We start from the raw sequence: 20,150 nt of genomic DNA, 5'->3' as shown, positions 1-20,150 counted from the left end.
TGTTGTCTCAAGCTGTATACATTGCTATACTGCGAATATTGCTAGCACGTTTCATAATATTCGACGTTTATTCTTCGGCAGTTAACTTAGATAACGGCTGTCTTCAGGGGATACACATATCACTGCGCCATGTAATAATTAGTGATATGTGTATCCCCTGCATGCGGTCGGCGACGGAGTACAACCGACGTCAGTGAAACTCCAGAAATCCCAAGCTATGAATAAATGCCGGGTGTGAATATTTCTAGCAAGCCAGTTTTGACAATGCAAATGTTATGGACATTTTTCTTCTTGGGTAGAAAGCCAATATAACAGCTGTGTCCATGGGGATACACATATCACTAGTTCATGAAATAATCAGTGATATGTGTATCCCTTATTATCCCGTGCACGCGTGCACGCGTTTTTAGAGGAATTATCGAGTTTCAAACTTCAGTGAACCCAAGCCGTGTAAAAACGTCGGGTGCTAATATTGCCTGCAGTTTTGGCAAGGTTGATGCGCTATATTATAACAGTTGTGTTTCTGGGGATACACATATCACTGCGCCATGAAATAATTAGTGATATGTGTATCCCCTGCACGCGATTTCAGTTTAGATATTTAGACATTCGAGTTGCAAACTCCGCAAAACTCAACCTGGGTATAAACGTCGTAGCGAGTAAGCAGCCAGCACGTTTCGAGCCATTTTCTTCGATCAGGTAGATAGCCAATCTAACGGCTGTGTTTAGGGGATACACACTGAGATCACTGCGCCATGAAATAATTAGTGATATGTGTATCCGCTGTTCGAAGTTTTAGTCTGATATACAATCGCGTCGGTTGGAACTCAACCAAACTCAAGAAATCCTAATCTGCTCCGTTGGGCGCGAATTCATTTCTGGTTTCTTCTACTCTTTACAGCGCTCGTTGGAACCTCGCAACCGAGTCGCCATTTTGTTCGTTGAATGCCCAGGCGCGTATCAGTGTTTTGTGTATCCCCACGGGGGATACACATATCACTAGTGATATGTGTAGCCCCCGTGGGGATACACAAAACACTGATATGCGCCTGGGCATTCAACGAACAAAATGGCGACTCGGTTGCGAGGTTCCAACGAGCGCTGTAAAGAGTAGGAGAAACCAGAAATGAATTCGCGCCCAACGGAGCAGATTAGGATTTCTTGAGTTTGGTTGAGTTCCAACCGACTCGATTGTATATGTGACTAGAACTTCGAACCGCGGATACACATATCACTAATTATAGGCCCTTTGCAGCTGGGGTCACGTGACCACATTTTTTCTTTTAAAAATTTTTTATTATGGGCTATAACTTAAAGAATACCAGAAATGGAAAGAGCATATTAAAAATACTAGAATGGCCAAGTTTGAGGTCCTTTGCATTAAATTGTAAGTTTATACGACAGTTTGAATTTTCACAAAATTTAGAGGATTTGTATGGAAATTGCTGCTGGAGAGCAAGGCCTTGCTCTCCAACAACTTTTTCCATACAAATTTTCTTATTTTTTAAAAATTCAGACCGTCGGAAAATCTCATTCTTTATAGACGGGGACCTCAAACTTGGCCATTTTGGTATTTTCAATATGCTCTTTCCACTTCTGGCATTCTTTAAGTTATAGCCCATAATAGAAATCTTTTAAAGAAAAAATGTGGTCACGTGACCCCAGCTGCAAAGGGCCTAAATCATGGCGCAGTGATCTCAGTGTGTATCTCCTAAACACAGCCGTTAGATTGGCTATCTACCTAATCGAAGAAAATGGCCAATTATTGCCGAAAAGTGCTGGCTGCTTACTCGCTACGACGTTTATACCCAGGTTGAGGTTTGCGGAGTTTGCAACTCGAATGTCTAAATATCTAAACTGAAATCGCGTGCAGGGGATACACATATCACTAATTATTTCATGGCGCAGTGATGAACCTTGTCAAAACTGCAGGCAATATTAGCACCCGACGTTTTTACACGGCTTGGGTTTACTGGAGTTTGAAACTCGATAATTCCTCTAAAAACGCGTGCACGCGTGCACGGGATAATAAGGGATACACATATCACTGATTATTTCATGAACTAGTGATATGTATATCCCCATGGACACAGCTGTTATATTGGCTTTCTACCCAAGTAGAAAAATGCCCATTACATTTGCATTGTCAAAACTGGCTTGCTAGAAATATTCACACCCGGCATTAATTCATAGCTTGGGATTTCTGGAGTTTCACTGACGTCGGTTGTACACGACCGCATGCAGGGGATACACATATCACTAATTATTACATGGCGCAGTGATATGTGTATCCCCTGAAGACAGCCGTTATCTAGGCTAACTGCCGAAGAATAAACGTCGAATATTATCAAACGTGCTAGCAATATTCGCAGTATAGCAATGTATACAGCTTGAGACTTAACATATCTTACAAAAAGTCGAACTGAAAAGCGTGTGCAGGGGATACACGAGTGCCACTAATCATTTTATGGCGAGCGGGTCGAAGCAGTGACATGTGTTTCACTCCACGAATAATTCAGATGCAAACAAGGCGATGAACAGTGGAGAATATGCGTTACTCGAGGGGTGAGAATGCACCGCGCAATTAATATCGTCCTAGAAATCCCGTGCCGTGAAACTCAAATTGAAATATATCTAGATCCATTTGGTGTTCAACTTTAAATTCATTATATCCTGCTCGCAGAAAACCAGTTAGGATCAAGAACACAATTCCAGCAGCAGATACGTACGCTTTTTCAACTACAAAAATTGAGATTTGTGTTTTAAGTGTGTTTGGGTTAGTCGTTCGTCCAGTAAGCGACCAGACGACGAGAGCGCTTTCAAGGAGGATATTGCTATTTAAAGTAGAGGGGAGGGGGGTGGGGGATACACATATCACTGGTCGCCACTTTGGAGGGGATACACATATCACTAGTGATATGTGTGCGGGGATACACATATCACGGGGATGCACATATCACTGTGACACCGGGCGCCAGAATCGTGAAAAGTCGCAGTGAATGATGAACGGTCCGGGGGGAGGGGGGGGGGGAAGGGGAAAGGGGGTACTCCCCTATACGGGCTATATGGGTTTGTGCAGCCCCAAAGGCCTGGTTTTTCAGCCATTTTGGTCATAAATAGGGTATCGATTTTAGCCATTTTTGTCATATATAAGGTATAGTTTTTGCACTCTGGTCCTGAATTGGGTATGTTTTTAGAAGACGCTACTATCGATAAGACTGATCAACAAAAACCCTACATGATGCCTTTGACATCGGTCTGAACTAGGGAACTAAGTATAAGGCAGGTCTGAAATCGGGTATTGATTTAGGGTCAGGTCATAAACAGGGTATCGAATCATAAATAGGGTAAGGGTTTTGGGAAGCGAGCAGCACACCCCCATCCAATTTTCTCGAATGGTATGAGCTAACCTCTGCGTGATATGGAATTTCTCTAATGAAAGAGAAAAATTACAATAAGCAATCATCTTTTTATTCTGTAAATATTTATATGAGGGTTACTGGTTTTTCAGTGATTGCTGTTGTGTATAGGCTCAACGTAGACCGGACTCAAGAAAGCGGCGGAAATCGAGCCTATGCTGTGTACTACCCTCAAAATGATGATGATTATTATTATACATTGAACTCACTATCTCTTTTCTGATTGGCCGAAAGCGTACAGTGAATTTCCGAAATCAGCGCCCGTGACGTCATCTCTGCAGATTATACAATAATCATGTCAAGGACACTCAAGGTCACGGGTAATCATGTCATGTATGACCGCGGTGCATGATTTCTAAGGGTAATCATGTCAAGTTCGCTCGCTTTGTAATGCTTGCCGTCAGTGAAGAAGGAAAAACATGACTTCCATTTTTTCGTTCAATGTATAATAAAACAATTATTAGATTCGGTTTTTGTGATATCCAGAATAATCAAGGTCTCGGTAAGGGTTAACCCCTACCTCGGCCTTGATTATTCTGGATATCACAAAAACCGAATCCAATAATTGTTTATTATCATTATTATTATTATTATTATTATTATCATTATTATTATTATTATTTATTATTATTATTATTATTATTATTATTATTGTTATAAGTCCTTAAAGTGTTGCCGCTTTTAACTTATGGTGCCGGGTTCAATCCGTGAGCCTAAGGCAGTCATAAGTCTGCTGGATTACTTGATGGATAGAGTCCTCCTAAGTAAGACAGCAGTTCCAAGGAGGACGGTCTTCTGTAGCTCTGTTATTCTAATATTGCCTGGGATCTTGCCGATGTAGTTTTCTGTTCCCTTCTTGACAAGCCCGAAAGCTCCAATGATCACTGGGACAGTTGTTGTTTTCATTCCCCACGTTTTCTCGATTTCAATCTCAAGATCTTTGTATTTTGTGAGTTTTTCCATTGTTTTCAAGGAGGTGTTCCTTTCTGATGGGATATTATTATTATTATTATTATTATTATTATTATTATTATCATTATTATTATTATTATTATAAAGGTGAAGGTGCAGTGAGGCCTACAGGGGTCGGTGAGGTGATACGAAGGATTAATGGAAAGTGCGTAATGAACGTTTCTAAGGGAGACGTGGTTGAGGCGAGTGGTTCACTCCAGCTATGCGCAGGTCAAAAGTCCGGCAGCGAGGCTGCTATACATGCTATGCATGCCATATTTGAAGCAGATGACACGGACGCGGTAATGCTCATCGATGCTTCTAATGCACTCAATGCACTTAACAGAGCATAATATCCGGGTTCTCTGCCCTGTAATTGCAGCATATGCCATCAATACTTACAGGAAGTCGGCACGCTTGTTTATTACCCGCGGCAAAGAGATCATGTCAGCTGAAGGAGCAACATAGGGTGACCCACTTGCTATGGCCCTCTACGCCTTAAGTGTGCAGCCGCTGATCACAAGCCTGCAGGCGGCGTCCAGTACTAAACAGTGCTGGTTTGCTGACGATGCCTGTGGAGCTGGCTCTGTACTGGAAATCAAGAAATAGTGGGATGTCCTCAACAGCCTTGGCCCAGTCTTTGGCTATTTTCCCAACCCCAAGAAATGTTGGATTATCTCAAAGCCAGATAAAGAGGCAAGCGTGAAAGAAGTGTTCAAGGACACGGCTGTCAATGTGACGGTAGAGGGACAAAAACATCTGGGTGCGGTGATAGGTTCACGGGAATATCTGGAGGAATACGTTAGCGAGAAGGTGACCAACTGGGTCAGCGAGATTACCAAGCTGGCAGAGTTTGCTCTTTCTCAGCCTGAAGCGTGTTATGCTGCTTACACCTTTGGCCTCAAGCACCGATGGACCTATTTTTTGAGAACTTTGCCTGATATTCAAGAATTATTGGAGCCTTTGGAGAATGCCATATCTAAGGTGCTCATCCCTGCAATTACGGAGCATAGGTGCACTCGGCTGGACAGGGACATTCTAGCACTGCCAGTCCGTCTAGGGGGGCTTGGCATGACAAACCCGTGTCTTGACGCAAATCTTGAGCAATCCTCCTCCGTCAAAGTTACCTTCCCGCTGGTCCAACAGATCGTGGCTCAATCCCATCAGATGCCGGATGATTCTTTGGTCAAGCCACTACAACAGGCAATGAGGAGTGAGAGAGCAACGGTGCTCCAAGACAGGGCAGAGCATATCAGAGGGGTAGCCCCACAGAAAGTCCAACGGGCACTTGACCTTGCTGCGGAAAAAGGGTCATCTGTTTGGCTGACGGTACTCCCCCTTCGTGAAATGGGTTTCAATCTAAATAAGAGAGAGTTCCGCGATGCAATCAAACTGCGCTACGATTGGCCGGTTGATGATATCCCCTCCACCTGTGTATGCGGTGATGCTTTTACAGTGGACCACGCAATGATATACAAGAAAGGTGGCTTCGTTACCCAACGTCACAATGAGCTGAGGGACTTAGAAGCCGAACTCCTGAATATGGTTTGTACCGATGTTGAGATTGAGCCTGTCCTGCAAGACATCTCGGGTGAACAGCTGGGAAGAGGTTCTAATCGAGCTCCAGATGCGAGATTAGATATTCATGCGCGCGGGTTCTGGGAGAACCAACGATCAGCATTCTTTGACGTGAGGGTTTGTCACCGTAATGCTGATTCGTATAGGGACCTAGAGCTCCAACAGATATACCGCAATCATGAGAACGAGAAGAAGCGCCTTTACGCGAGGAGGGTTTTGGATATCGAACAAGGAACTTTTACACCCCTTATTTTCACGTCAACAGGCGGCATGGGAAACGAGTGCTTGCAATACCATTCCAGACTGACGCAGCTGATCTCCATCAAGAAAGGAGAACATTATGCTAAAACAATCTCCTGGATAAGAGCAAGGACATCCTTCGCTTTACTAAGATCCGCACTAATCTGCCTAAGAGGTTCAAGAGCTAGAAGGAAAGCCTTTTGTGACTTTAAGAACATTGATATTGACGTTGAAACCCAGGAGGGGGCCATTATGTAATACACTGTTGAAATAGGTTTTTAATAGTTTATTTCTTTTATTTACTTTTACCTTGTAATATATCGATATTGAGGTTGAAACCCAGGAGGGAGCCATTATGTAAACACTGTTGAAATAGGTTTTAATAGTTTATTTCTTTTACTTACTTTTACCTTGTATATACCAATTTGTATGGAATATGTTAATTAATGTTATGATGATGATAGTAGTATTAGTATTAGTTGTAGTAACCATGATATCATGATTAGATACGGAAACATGTTTTACAGGTTTAACAGACATCAAATTATGTAAATATTATAGCATTTTGTAAAGCTTAGCTCTAGTTTTTGTTACAATAAACACTCCTCTTTTTTAAAAAATTATTATTATTATTATTATTATTATTATTATTATTATTAACCAAATAACCACTGAAAAAGATGATCCTCCAATAAACTTTCACAAAAGACAATTTTTCCGGACTTCATGCCCACAGCAGAAAGGTTGTTTAAATTACTGTTCTCACTTTTTGAGAGCATACGTGCGAGCAGCGAAGCCGTGATAAACGTGACTTTCTCGGCGCCTCTTGCCGAGAAGTCACTTTCCTGGCGCCTCTTCACCAGTCTCCTTCTCGCCAGATCACTACGCTCGCAGACTCTCTCTTCGCTGCTCGCAAGTGTTGACGTGTGACTCAAAGGTGAGCATGCTCGAAGGTTATGTTGTAGGCAGACCCCGAACTTCTCTGGAGACTAGTACAGCTTTATTAGAACTCTCTAGAATGCGGTCTTGTTCCTTCTCGAGAAAGGACCTCTATGGAGGAGCACTGGGTCCTTTCTTAAACTGCGAATGGTAAATACTATATACGCGCCTACTCAAGTTGAAGACTCCCGGTACGGAGTCGTCTCTGTGCACGAGATGCTCATGCCCTCCAGTGGAATCATACCGTCGTCTTCTTTAATACTTATGCCTTCAATCTTTTAATGCCTTTAACTGCCTTTAAGGGAAAAAAAAATTGCTCGGTACAAAATTGTCTCTTCTTGAGGGATTACAGGGGATTATAAACAATTGCAGGCAATATTCAGAATGGTACTGATTTGCTCGTGTTGCTTGGCGGTGTTACTCCCTAGCTACTTATCACGTTGGAGTTATATAGAAGCGTAGAGATTTTAGGATCTAGTGTAGAAAAAGGCCGAGAAAACGGCAATGGCTCTCTTAAGAAATCTCGAACATACGAACCAATAACTGAGTCGTAACTTGCAGGATTGCGTTTTACCTGTTATTTTTTTGTTTTGAACGAGAGAAGCTTTAAAAACCGTGATTAATCCTGCGGTTTTAGGCTTACTCTCGCTACTAATTGTTGTTGTCATACTGTTACTATGGTAACATATAGCGTCACGAAAATGATGACGACACGTTCACCAATAATTGGGCATTGTTTTGATACCCTGATTCTAGCATCTACTGATCAAGAGTGTTATGATAAAAACATCAAAATCTACGTCTTGAAATGTGCTGGAAATTGTTTTGAGACACCTTAAACCAATGAAAGATCACTAGGGGACCAAAAAGGGGAAAAAAACTAGTATCTCCCATTAGACAGGTTGGCTGCAGTCTTGTCCAGATTTTAGCTTGAGACGACATGTTTGCAGGTATGAATATTTGATGACATATTTGTTGGTGTTGCGCGCTTCGTAATGCTTAATTCGTATTGAGTACATCGCACCACACTGACACTTTCAAGAGTCTAGAAGAGTGAAAAATACTTCTCTGTCTCGTTCACGGCAGTTCTTCATTACAAGGAATAGAGTAAACAAGGTGTCGAATGGTGAACCGGTGGCCGCTTTTCTGGCAAATCTTGGAAGAACTCAAAGAGTTTCTGACTCTCATTATTCAATCAAAATATAGAAGCACTCAGGCATAGTCTGAAAGTTCTTTCTCCGGGCCAGTAAAATCATGGGCTCAGAAAATTGATAGGACGTAAAGTTTTATTGCTCTAAATGTCTCTAAATTATATATTTTTTTCTTTTCTACAAATATTTTCCTGACATTTTAATAATAACTATTTCACATTTCTGTGTACAATACTACATGGCGTAGGTAAGACATCTACAAATGTTTAACTTAAACACAGGTAACAACTATTACTCTTAAGTCGATACGTTAAGTTGTACGCAAGTCACTTTCAGGTTATATTTTCTTTCCAGTCAGACTAAGTTAAAGATTGAACTAAAACTAATTAAAAGTCCTTAAACTTAAGGTTACACAGACGTGGCTCAAATTCTGGGCGAGACAGCAGTACTACCTATCTCAGTAAGATAATCTAGCACTTTAATATCCTAACAACTGTATAAAATTCATAGTGCGCTCGAAGCACATTTAAATTCAAATTCAAATTCAACGACAGTCGGCCGGATTCCTGGCCGCTGTTTACGAAAAACAGGGACGAAACCTTAAGGGCGCAGTTTTATGCGGAAGCAGCATCCCTCTTTTCAAGGTAACTATCCCACAGGTCAACAGAGGTTTGCCACGCATTGATCACGTGCTTCAACTGCACCTCAGGTGGTAGCTCATCCAGTCCAGCAATTGGTTCATGTTCTTTGTTGTCAAGATGCCACTGGATATATTCACTCAAGCTGGAGAAGTACATGAAAGTTGTAATAAAATGGAAACTATATAAAGAATCTTTATGTTTATCCACGTAGCAGGCACAGAAAGATATGCAAGACACACAATCACCGCATAAAATGAACGCGAAAAAACCCCTCAACGTCACACTTACATAATGTAATCTTCACGTTTTATATTCGCGAGTTCTTTAGAGCGAGTGAGCTAACGATACAAGCAATAGTGCGAAATATTCCCATCCGAGGCTCCAGAGAGATCTAAAATAAAGTTCCACTTAAGGACCTTTTCAGAAGTTTGAAAGATCTAACTCAAATGCATTTGATTTACCTCATATCTTCCTCTCCCGGAGTGGCATCTCCTCTGAGGTTGAGCAAAATTAGCTCCAGGACCTCGGAGACGAAACGATCCAAATCAACCCTCCTCATGCTATTACTAAACTTCATCATCTGTTTCGACGACATGACGTGTTTGTAAGTATCCGCAATCTGTTCAAATGGATCCTACGTATAACACATCAGATAATTAGAAGTCCCCCTTTTCACTCAAGGTGACGATGGTTTGTTTGGTTTGTTCCAATCCTAAGGATTGGTACTGGCGCACTGAACTCTGGTTTCTCTAGAGTGAAGTAGGTAGGATTATTGTTACTCCTCCCAGGATAGGATGTTAGTCAATCACAGGTTCTCCAACCCATCCCTAGCATTTTGCCAGGTCTCACAACAAAACGCAGCAATAGTTTCGCAGTCCTACCCTGGACGAAGAGAGGGACCTGACCCGGCCAGAGCTCAAACCCAGACCTCTCTCCCAGACAAACCCTTAGTCTGCATCAGGCTTGTACTTTCAAACAATTCTTAATAATGGCAATTAAAGCTCTGTTCCCCCCCCCCCCCCCCTCACTCTAAAGTTTTCTTCATATCTAGGACGAGCCAGTAAGGGTATTTTTGATGTCTAGTTTAGAGATAAAAAGGTCCAATGTTCCTTACCTCGCCTCGTTTCATTAACATTCTAGCTCTCTCTAGGGTCAGCAGTCTCCAGAGAGAGATCACGTGACGCAACTGGCAACACTGCTGGGCCTGGTAAAGAGAAAAGAACAAACAGTAAAGTACTGGCTTCTCCCAAAGCTTCGGGGGACTTTGCATGGGGTGCTAGAAATGTACAGATTATGCCATAAGTGATTACTTCTAGGACTGCCTTTAATTTGATGCGACGATGAAAAGCTGAAATCCCAGAGATTACTTCCTTTGCTTCCAATTTAGTCTTCACGGTTACGACCTGTTACAGTAGATAACCCGGCTTCCTGCAAATCTTTTAGACCAGTTATTGACAGTAACCCGGAAATGATTTGGTTTTGTTTTACTGTCCTGTGTGATTGGTTTAAAAAGGTCACACCACCTACCCATAAAGTGAGATAAAAAAAAAAGTCAATCACGCAAGATCACGCTCGTGTTCCCGCGTTTAGCGCCTCTTGCGTGTTTGCTAACGTTTGCTGCAAGTTCACCATTGTTATTACTTGGGTCTTGGCTTTACAATCTTGTTATAAACCGGACCATCGAATTATGTTTTGCGACAAACGTTGATTGAAACATCATGTCACGAATCGAGTTCAAATAAGCAAAGTAAAAAATGGAACCACCCTGTTCTCTTTGGAAAGGTTGCGGAAACACTGCAACAACTATTGCAAGCCAGGGACACAGAGTTTGACACTCACCCCTCGTACAACTGGTAATAGTAATTTTATAACGAGTCAATGTACACGTGATTTTATACCTTGAGACTGCGAAGACTGTTTTGGTGAGGCATGCGCAGTACGTGTTGCAGATAGTGATTAAGCAGCATGTCAGGTGATCCACCAGTGGAGGACAGGAAACCAACGGCAATGTCCAGAGACGACAACACGTCACAAATGTCTGTCAGTGAACGAAACTCGCCCAGAATTTGATGACTTACTGCTGAACTCAAAGGAACCTAAAAGAAAGCAAACAATATTGCGTACCTAATGACCGATATTATGTCAAAACCAGAGGCCAAACCAGTTTGCCATGATTCCTCCTTGAATATTAACCCTGCTAATCTAAGACTAATGGAAATGTCTAGCAGGTCACTGGTCAGATTGGTTTATTTTGCGCTCTTTTTCGGGCGGTAATGGTTGACTTTGATTGGCTCTTTAATTACTCAGGTTATTTAGGTTAAGAACGGTCTCTGTAACGGAGCGGGGAGAAAAAAAATACTGACTGATAGAATAAATTGTTTTACCTGTGGATGAACCTTGGCTTTCACTGAAGCGAATACAGAGTCCAACTGGATGTCTTTGCTAAATGCAAACCTCTCATCCTATGAGTTTAACACAGCAAGTTCTGTTAAACCAAATCCTTCAGAAAGAAAGAACTGTGGCAACTAGCGGCACTCCTTAAATTTTTACAAAAAGAGAGGCATTCCGAACAGGATAAACTAGCAACAAAGAATCAGAGGTACAGTTTACCTTGAAATCAACCAGCGGTCTTCCCCTAATAAACCTGTCAATCAGTTGTCTTTCCAGAGCTTCCCAGTTGTATTGAACCAAAGTTCCTCGACCCACCTCTAGAGAGTAGTTACACTGAGCCAAGATGAGGGGTAACAGATCTCTCTCAGTGTGGTATGAGATCAGATTTGAGCTTGTCACGTCTTGCAACTGTATGTGAGGCAGGTCTCTGACAAAAGGCCGGAATAGAATGTCATTAGTTTCTGTCACCCTTTCTCAGCTAATTCGGTCGCGAGTTTGAGAAATAGATTCTTCTTATTACACGACTAAAACAGTTGCGACAGCCAACAATCAATGAATTCAAGCAATCAGATGCTTCATTGCCGGTCCAATACTTTCTAAGCATTCCACATTTTTCTTAGATTCGACATTAGCTTGAGGTTTGACGGTTTGGTTTGACTCTATCAGGGAAGGTGTTCATCCCACTGAGTGATATTCATCCCGACCTACTAGACGAAACAATGCCCATAAGAAGTTAAGGCTTCGGTCTCCTTTGAACGCTAGGTGAAGCAAAAGATTTAGTTGTACTTACTTCACCTGCCCGCCATTCAAGTTCTGGTATCGTTCGTTGAATTCGTTGTGTACTGTGGTGAGGAAAAATACCAGGGCTGTGGAACAGATACCCATCCCTGAGGTACTGGGCAAAAGTACAGCCAGGGGACGCGTGTTATCCATGGTCCTCTCACACAAGTCCGTTGGGGGACGAAGACGCCCTGTTTAAAGACAAGGACAAGTAAAGTAACTACTTCCTCCAGGAGAGAAAAAATTAAATCACATCCTCACCAAAGTGTTATCTATTCTTTTTGTCCAATTAGAAATAGCATAAACAACTTAGATGTAAACTGAGCTACCACAGCTTGTCGCCATCAGAGTACGCCATGCTAGCTATTTAACAACGTACAGGAGTCTTCCCGAATTACCGAGGGCTATGGCAATCTTTGGAGACAGCTTTCTGACTACGCGCTTTTGTCATCTCAACTGACTTTTAAAATTATAAATGAGTGTGCTTGATGATGTATCCAAACATACCTTGCTGGTCAAGACTTTGCCGCACATGGTTCCATGCAAGGTTGAAGCTGGCAATTAATGACGCAAGTTCATCTCTCTCTGTTTCTGTAAAGAAACACACAACGACACGTAAGTACAATATGATCTAGTAATAGAATTAATCTATCATTTGACGCCCCACTTACTAGACGGGATCTTTCGGAGAAAATCTCGTATTTTGATTTGCTCTGCTTCAGTTCTGTCAATTCGACGGTGGAATTTGTCCATGAGAAGGCGCTGTAGCTTTACGATATCTGGCAGGAAACGGAGGGCGCGGAGTTTGTGTTCCTATGGATAAAACAAGGCCACATGGACATTTATTTCATGTTTTAAGTAATCACTCGTTGTTACATATACTCGTTCATTTTGTAGATTTTCGAGGTAAAAGTATGCTGCAAGTTTCCTTTAAACTAGACATCTAAATCATACGCAAGGTTAAAGTTCCCGCCACAATGGATTCAGTTCGGGAACTTTCAAGTCAATTAACCTTACTAAGAAACTTTAAATGCAGAGGTTAATTTGTTGCATAGGCGATGACTAAATACGATTTGAATTGGTTTACCTGACGTAAAAACTCTGCCAGTACTTTGTTGCTCTCAGAATCAGTCGACGACACCTCCTGTTGAAAAGTGTGCGAGAAGTGATCCAGTGTGACCTGAGTCCTGTACCTCCACAGGGCGGGGCAGGTGGGAGGAACACGGTCAGTCAGGGCCTCGGGAGGGACATCAACCTCGTAAAGCTGGCGCATCAGGGGATTATTACCTGAAAAAAAAAGGAATTAAATTTTCTCTTAATTCCCAGGGCTTTACACACGCTTTAATTAATTTCAAAGAGATAGAGGAATGACGTTGAACAGTTTTTGACGACAAACAAACAACAACAGTAAAACTGGGAGAACGGCTCTGTGTCCCGAGGAAAGAACGTCGCTAACATGTTCGTAACACATAATGCGTTTACACCAGATCAAAACAAGTTACGTCTAATCACAAGTAAGACATATTTTACGATGAAGTATTCACACTCCAACAGTGATCACAAACTTTGCGACTTCGATATGAAAACAGCGGACTCAGCCTGGTCTTGGAGACCAGAAGTCGCTGTCGCTTAGCACTTGTTCCTATGACCTTTCAAGTCAGCACACATTACTAGTGCTGTCTTGTTAAGCATACACCACTCACATAACTTACCTAGTCGCTTGTCGCCGACCAACATCTGCAAACAACGTTGAATCTTCTCTTCGAGGTTCTTAACGAAAAGGAAATAAATCATATCAATAATTAAACCACCGTAAATGGTTCAAAACCAAACTACAAATGATCATACATACTGTTAACAGTGGAGTCACAACAGTGGCATTAAAGGCTGTTTCCCAGTCTCTCCGAGACTCTTTAGACTTCAGATCGCAGGCGACGTTTAAGGCTTGTTGTGCTACAATAACAAGTCGGCGTGAAAACATCTTATAAGCAAACTACTCATTTGGAAACGGTCAACACTACTGTACTCGATCAAGACCACCATAAAACAAACGTTTCGTGGTCTCGAGCTCTGATCATGTCCTCTGTCTGCGCACTAAATTATCTTTAAGGTTATATTCTATTTATGAAGTTCTCCTTTCTATAAGAGAAAGCCTCGGAAAGAAAAAAAAAGTCTCTGTATCTATACTGGCCATGTGCAAACAATAAATTATTTTTGAGGCATGGTTAAACATTTCTTACAACAACTCGAAAAACTATCCTGTTGATCTCTATATAATTTCGTAATATGCAACCCAAATCAAGTCTCGTGATAGTCTGAGCTGAGTAGTCCACTAGCTCATCCAGCCTGGCTGCAGTTAATACGTAATACGAAATCAACAAATCTGCAAAATTTGTTACGTTTCAAATCTTACGATTTGAGAGGTGCGCAGTCATTTGTACCAGAACCATATGAATGCAGAGGACTGTATCGTCTATGCTTCTTCCCAGGCTACTGGCGAGAAGTTCTACATCCAACTGCAAGTGATCCCATAAAAAGCGTGACAACGCCGCAGGAGGAACTCTGGGATTGATGAGAACACAGATGCCCTATGCAAAGAAAATAGGAAAGACACAAGATCCGATTTAGCAGCCTGTCGTGTCATAGGAAATCTAATGGTTTAATAAAAAGCTAACCTGGGGTTGTCGACAGGCCCCTTCGATCATGGCACAGTGCATAAGAATCCTTGTAATGCCAACAACCACAGGTGACAAGTTCCGTTCTGGAGCAAGACTTTTAGGCCTGGCACTAGGATGGCCAAGCACGTGACCTGTCATGGTACGATCAGCTCTACAAACCAAAAGAGAGCATGATTAGAGGTTGCAATCAAGTCTAAACAGTTAAACGTTACAGAGAGTTTGGTTGTGGAAGGAAGTCAGTCTGTCAGTCAGTCGCTTAGAAGGTGTAGGAAATGTTTTCAATCCTTCACGTACCACAAACTATAGCCAAGTGCCATACCTCTGAGCTGCAGTATTCCCTTGAGAGAGGTGATATCCTGCACCGCCGATATTGACTTTGCACTCTGGGCAAACCTTCACCTCCACAGGCCGGCCACACTACAACAAAAACATTAACAACTTTTTAGTCCAACACTCAATGTACATTTCAATGTCTTGAAAGAAACTAGAAATGATTGAAATTGGTTGATTGGTTGCATGGGCTGAGGACAGTAGGCATAGCAGCAAATGACACTTGGAAACGAGAGTAAGTTCCAACAATGAAAACCAAGAATTACTTCTGTAAAAGCATGTATACGATGTCAAAATACGCACGTTTTGTGGTAGCTGACGATCATTGACAGCAATTTTTCTGCTCAAAAAAGGCCGAGACTGATAAGGTGTTGTTATCAAAGTGTTGTTGGCCAAAGGATAGCGAAACCACAATAATAGGTGAGTACTACTTACATCTCCAACGTAATAGGGGTGTCCTTTTGGGCACTCTGCGAAAAGAACAACAAGTCAATTAATATCACAAAAAGCCCTTCCTTAACAACTTCGAGGACAATGTTTTGAAATGCGTAAGAAGAGCTACTTACGATACCAGCTACCAGACTCTCGCATTCCTGCCATTGCTTCTTGAAGGTTGTCGTCAGGCATTGTTGGAAAAAAGGTATGCTATAAGACGAAAAAATAGATCCCCGTCAGACGTTTGTAGCTCATAGAAAGTACAAGTTTGACTTTCAATTGGCCACCAGCTGTGTTTCTGTAGCTGTACAGAACCTTTTTGCCCTTGGCTCTAATTTCTATAGTTACCGAACCAGTTGGATAAACATGTGCCTACTTCCACGTCACTTCTATTCCTGTCCTTCAAGATGTCCACGTATATTTCTGCAACCCTATTATGGAATGACACTAGCGGCATTGCAGAAAGCAGGCAGCCACATTTCCCCCAATACGACGTATTCAAAAAAATCCACTGCCTCGCCTACTGCACTGATGTTAGTCAGAGGTGATGAGGTAAACCCAACACAAGTTTCCAAAATTGCGTGGGCTAAGTTTACAACCAATCACGGAAAATACAATTTCCGTATTCTCTTTGTTTTATAGCTTTACCATTCCCATTTCTGTAATTCATTTTATCAAAATCTACGCAATAACAAGGCACGGACACAGTTTTCGCAAGCGTACCATCAAGGCTGCAGGATTGTCCATGAGCAGTCGCAGTGGTTCACACACAGTCATCTGGTTAATACACTGTAACACTGCTGTAGTATGAATGACAATTTCTGCCAGGTTCTGTTCCAGGGCTGAGCGACCAGGAGCTACACGGACTCCTGGAAACCCAGCGGCACCTTGAGTGTTGTCCAGAAGTTGGGTCGCAAATGGTTGGGCCTGAAAACAGTTTTGAAACAATGAACTAAATATATAGCATATTAGTATAAATCAACTAGCGTTCTATCACGAATGCCGTTCTCTGATTGGCTGCGTTACCCACTATCTATTCTGTGATAGATAGTGAGTAGCGTAGCAGTGTGCCCTTGCTAACAAAACAACGGCCGTTTCTTGGCGTTTTCGAAGTGTCTGTGAAGAGGATTTCGATAAAGTTTTGAACGACTAGTACATTTATACTAAAACAATCATGATTAGATTATTCGCTCTCGATTTCCATGCGTGATAGCTGACGAGGGCGCAGCCCGAGTCAACTATCACGTGATAGAAATCTCGAGCTCATAATCTAATAGACAGCTGCATGTCTCATGCCTCATACCACAAGAAAACGTTATAAGGAGAAGCTCACAGGCGAAATGTTCTGTTTTGACTCACCTTGACAGAAAGATGCGCGTCATCCTTTAGAAATTCTTGAAAGCATTGGTGAGCCTAAAACAGCAAAATAGAACAAAGAGATAATTAGTTGACAGGACCCGGATTCAAACGTATTTTAGCTTGAGAAGATATGCAAAACGAGTGATAATAGATCTCAGAAGCAAACACGGCTTAGGAATGATAAATGAAACGCCCGCACTGTTAGGTAAAAGACACATTTTTCTACATGGGCTTGGGTTAAAAACTAAAAGCCTATCTCAGTTTTTATTCCCATACATAAAGGCTGGTTTCCATATGATCGCAGACGATCGCGGATCGCGGATCGCAGATCGCAAAAAGTTCTGCGATCGTCTGCGATCATATGGAAACATACTTCTGCGATCGTCTGCGATCGTCTGCGATCAATTGCGATCGTGCGATCATATGGAAACCAAAGTTCTGCGATCTGCGATCGAAACGTATCCCATAATATTTTGAATTCCGACCCATGATTCAACGCTTCTTTGCAACAAAGCAACCGCTTATTTGTTGTAAACATGGCTGGCGTTGAAAAAGGTAACGTTAGTAACGAGAAATTTATGGAGGAAGTTGTGCGATATCAGTGCGTTTACCACCGTAACAGTAAAGATTTCAAACACAAAAAGGCTAACTGCTGGGAAAAAATCGGAGAGAAATTTAATTTATCGGCGGCTGAGGCGGAGGTCAAATTCCGCAACATAAGAACTGCGTATGGTCGTTATCTGAAGCGATTGAAAACGTTACCCTCTGGATCGGGGCGAGATCCACTGCCAAGGGAATTTCAAAATAGCTTGATGAAAAGAAGAAATAAATTTGCTTGCAGCAAAATTTCCTCCTCGACGTCCGCCATATTGTTTGCTGCGATTTTCCCTCCAGCACAACGCGCGTGTAATTTTGACAGTTCCGCTGTCCGAAATGTATGCAACATTCGACTCTGCGATCGCTTGCGATCGTCTGCGATTATATGGAAACAACTCTCTTTGCGATCGTCCGCGATCTGCGATTTGCGATCCGCGATCGTCTGCGATCATATGGAAACCAGCCTTAAGATAAATATCACGAGTTAGTCAAGCTGACCATGTTTTTTTTTAGCAGAACAGCGGTAGCGAGAAATAACACTTCAAAGTGAACACAATTAAGAGGTGCTGGCCTGCTCAAATCCATATCCCAAACTATTCAGTGAGTGTTCACACTCACTGGCCGACACTTACTTTTGCAGAGAGCCGTCGTTGTATGGACCTGAAGCCATAACAAGTGGTCACCTCACGGTATTCAGACAACAGCATCATGACATCCCTCACTACAGGTGGTAAGACAGTGCTCTGAAATGCAACGGGACGTTTCTAGTCAGCTGGACAACACAATAGGGAACACTTTCACTCTCAATGACCTTTTTCATGCCAGACCTTGTAATAGGTTTTTTAACGTGCTTGGTAAATCAACACTTTTTTTTATTACCACAGATTTTATCATAGGAAGTTAGCAAACAGGCAACATTGGAGTGCTTTCCTTGGACGTAACCTATTTCAAACTAAAACCGTAGAAAACCATACCCTGTCTGGAGTCACAGAGAGCTGGTATTTAGGTTATGGAAAGAACTTAAACAAACGACAATATATTCCACACACGTCATTCAGTACTTTTCGCTTAAAGCGGTCTTTCACCTTTCTTAAAATTTACTTTCCCCGAAGAATTGCTTTTCAAACGGACAACAATACAATGGTCCAGATTCAAGCTGACCAAGGCCGCTAACAAAACATCAAAGAAGCATATCTGTAGAGAGTTAGTCTGAACCTGAAGTCAAGTGTTCAGACTAACACTGTACAGATGAGTTTCAAGTCATTTTTCGAAACTGAACTATTTTTGCTCTCTCGTTACAGGCATACGCTGTTTCTTCCTTTCATACCTGGAGCACTTCAGTTAACTCCCGGTGCGTAGCACTAAGGACTGTTTTAGCCATGGCTTCTCTGACCTTTTTGTAATCTTCTCCATAAACAACGAACCTATCAGGAACAAGATCCTCTTGCTGGAAAAGAAACATTAATATTAGCTTGCTGCTAAAGGAAAAAATGAAGAGAAAAAGACGCTAAAGGCCCTTAACGAGGTTTTTTCCAAAGGAAATATCAGTGCTTTAGAAAACTTTATAGTAACTGTAACCACCTTAAAATAAGGGTGTTTTAAAGGACCATACCATTGGTATAGTAACGTTTATGGTAACCGCATATGTCAAAAGTCACATTCATGCCACTGATTTGTCTTCGATATTTCCTCACACAGACCCTGTAAAATCTTTCGATTCATCTTTCTCCCACAATTGCTACTAATCCCGCAATCTGATTGGCTAATTGGCCGTTTTCGATAAGAGTCCAGACAACGCTGCTCGCGTCAAAGTGTCACGCTCTTGGTCACGCTCTGAAAAAAACATTTTCTTTGACGTTGATATTGTGGTTAAAAACAAATCGAATGTGGTTTAGCGTTGTCCGTACTCTTATCGACAACGACGTGTCATCACAGTGATCAAAATTTGTTGGGGACTCACAGCTTCGTGAGTCCACAACATTTTGACCACTGTGATGACGCATATCGTTGTCGATAAGAGTACAGACAACGCTAGACCACATTCGATTTGTTAATTACAACTAAAACGAATTCTGCATAAGAAAGTTACAGAGAAGCATCTAACATATCGAAGGATATACAACACTTTACCTGTTTGTCTCTGTTCTCAGGAGGCACAATCCACTCAAACGCCTTTATTCCACACAAAACATGGATAGACTCCACACCATACCTTCTCACCAACTGTTTGAGCAGGTACAATCGAGGAACTGGGCTCGAGCCGTGGCAGCATATTCGTGTCACGCCTTCAAAAAGCATTTTCAACTCGTTCCTTATTTGCAGGTCATTCCAAGGAGCTGTCTCTCTGTCCTCGACTGCAGTCTTATAGATAAAATCGGCAATTAATGCGAGAGCATAACGTGCCTTTGCCACGCCTTCCAGCACAACTACATCAAGCTCTCGAGTGTGCTGCTGCGGTGAGCCTGAGGCCAATAATGGAGTACATTCATCACAAAGTTGCTGAGCTAGTTTTATCATCACCAGCAAATTTCCTGAGGTCTTTGAATACAAGCTGATAAGAGAGTCCTGCAACAAAGGTAAACAGCACTTTAAAATGTTTAATCACAAAACTGTGGAATGACAGCAATTTCTAGCGATAATTTTCTTGCTGTGTTTGCTGCC

The 20,150-nt window shown here is 42.0% G+C and overlaps 2 protein-coding genes across 2 annotated transcripts in view; one reads left to right on the top strand and one right to left on the bottom strand.

Moving 5' to 3' along the window:
* The first annotated feature begins 5,864 nt into the window (after positions 1 to 5,864).
* Positions 5,865 to 7,412, top strand: LOC145493664 (uncharacterized). Its single transcript, XM_081473138.1, has 2 exons — positions 5,865 to 6,416; positions 6,520 to 7,412. The coding sequence occupies exons 1-2, from the start codon at positions 5,913 to 5,915 to the stop codon at positions 6,547 to 6,549; spliced, it is 534 nt and encodes a 177-aa protein (XP_081329264.1). The 5' UTR covers positions 5,865 to 5,912; the 3' UTR covers positions 6,550 to 7,412.
* Positions 7,413 to 8,609: 1,197 nt separating this feature from the next.
* LOC145493523 (E3 ubiquitin-protein ligase rnf213-alpha-like) overlaps positions 8,610 to 20,150 on the bottom strand; it is a 100,725-nt gene continuing 89,184 nt past the window's right edge. The window contains exons 64-85 of the mRNA XM_081473012.1: positions 19,620 to 20,054; positions 18,817 to 18,936; positions 18,122 to 18,232; positions 16,893 to 16,946; positions 16,257 to 16,460; positions 15,665 to 15,743; positions 15,534 to 15,568; positions 15,088 to 15,185; positions 14,766 to 14,919; positions 14,504 to 14,678; positions 13,943 to 14,043; positions 13,803 to 13,860; positions 13,178 to 13,377; positions 12,762 to 12,903; positions 12,598 to 12,681; positions 12,101 to 12,281; positions 11,530 to 11,737; positions 11,304 to 11,381; positions 10,818 to 11,015; positions 10,034 to 10,123; positions 9,381 to 9,553; positions 8,610 to 9,061 (exon numbers count right to left, since the gene is read on the bottom strand). Of these exons, the coding sequence (XP_081329138.1) occupies positions 8,893 to 9,061; positions 9,381 to 9,553; positions 10,034 to 10,123; positions 10,818 to 11,015; positions 11,304 to 11,381; positions 11,530 to 11,737; positions 12,101 to 12,281; positions 12,598 to 12,681; positions 12,762 to 12,903; positions 13,178 to 13,377; positions 13,803 to 13,860; positions 13,943 to 14,043; positions 14,504 to 14,678; positions 14,766 to 14,919; positions 15,088 to 15,185; positions 15,534 to 15,568; positions 15,665 to 15,743; positions 16,257 to 16,460; positions 16,893 to 16,946; positions 18,122 to 18,232; positions 18,817 to 18,936; positions 19,620 to 20,054 (3,147 nt within the window). The 3' untranslated portion in view covers positions 8,610 to 8,892. The remainder of the gene's footprint in view (positions 9,062 to 9,380; positions 9,554 to 10,033; positions 10,124 to 10,817; positions 11,016 to 11,303; positions 11,382 to 11,529; positions 11,738 to 12,100; positions 12,282 to 12,597; positions 12,682 to 12,761; positions 12,904 to 13,177; positions 13,378 to 13,802; positions 13,861 to 13,942; positions 14,044 to 14,503; positions 14,679 to 14,765; positions 14,920 to 15,087; positions 15,186 to 15,533; positions 15,569 to 15,664; positions 15,744 to 16,256; positions 16,461 to 16,892; positions 16,947 to 18,121; positions 18,233 to 18,816; positions 18,937 to 19,619; positions 20,055 to 20,150) is intronic.

The sequence above is a fragment of the Orbicella franksi genome, chromosome 1, assembly GCF_964199315.1.
Source record: "Orbicella franksi chromosome 1, jaOrbFran1.1, whole genome shotgun sequence".
NCBI classification, from domain to species: domain Eukaryota; kingdom Metazoa; phylum Cnidaria; class Anthozoa; order Scleractinia; family Merulinidae; genus Orbicella; species Orbicella franksi.
Note: the sequence above shows the minus strand (reverse complement) of the source record. Positions and strands in the feature narration are given on the sequence as shown.

Excerpts from the sequence above, each read along its gene's own strand:
- LOC145493664 (XM_081473138.1), top strand. The coding sequence starts at position 5,913 with ATGGTTTGTACCGATGTTGAGATTGAGCCTGTCCTGCAAGACATCTCG. Across the intron at positions 6,417-6,519 it reads TTAAGAACATTGATATTGAC|GTTGAAACCCAGGAGGGAGC; the intron begins GTTGAAACCCAG and ends ATCGATATTGAG.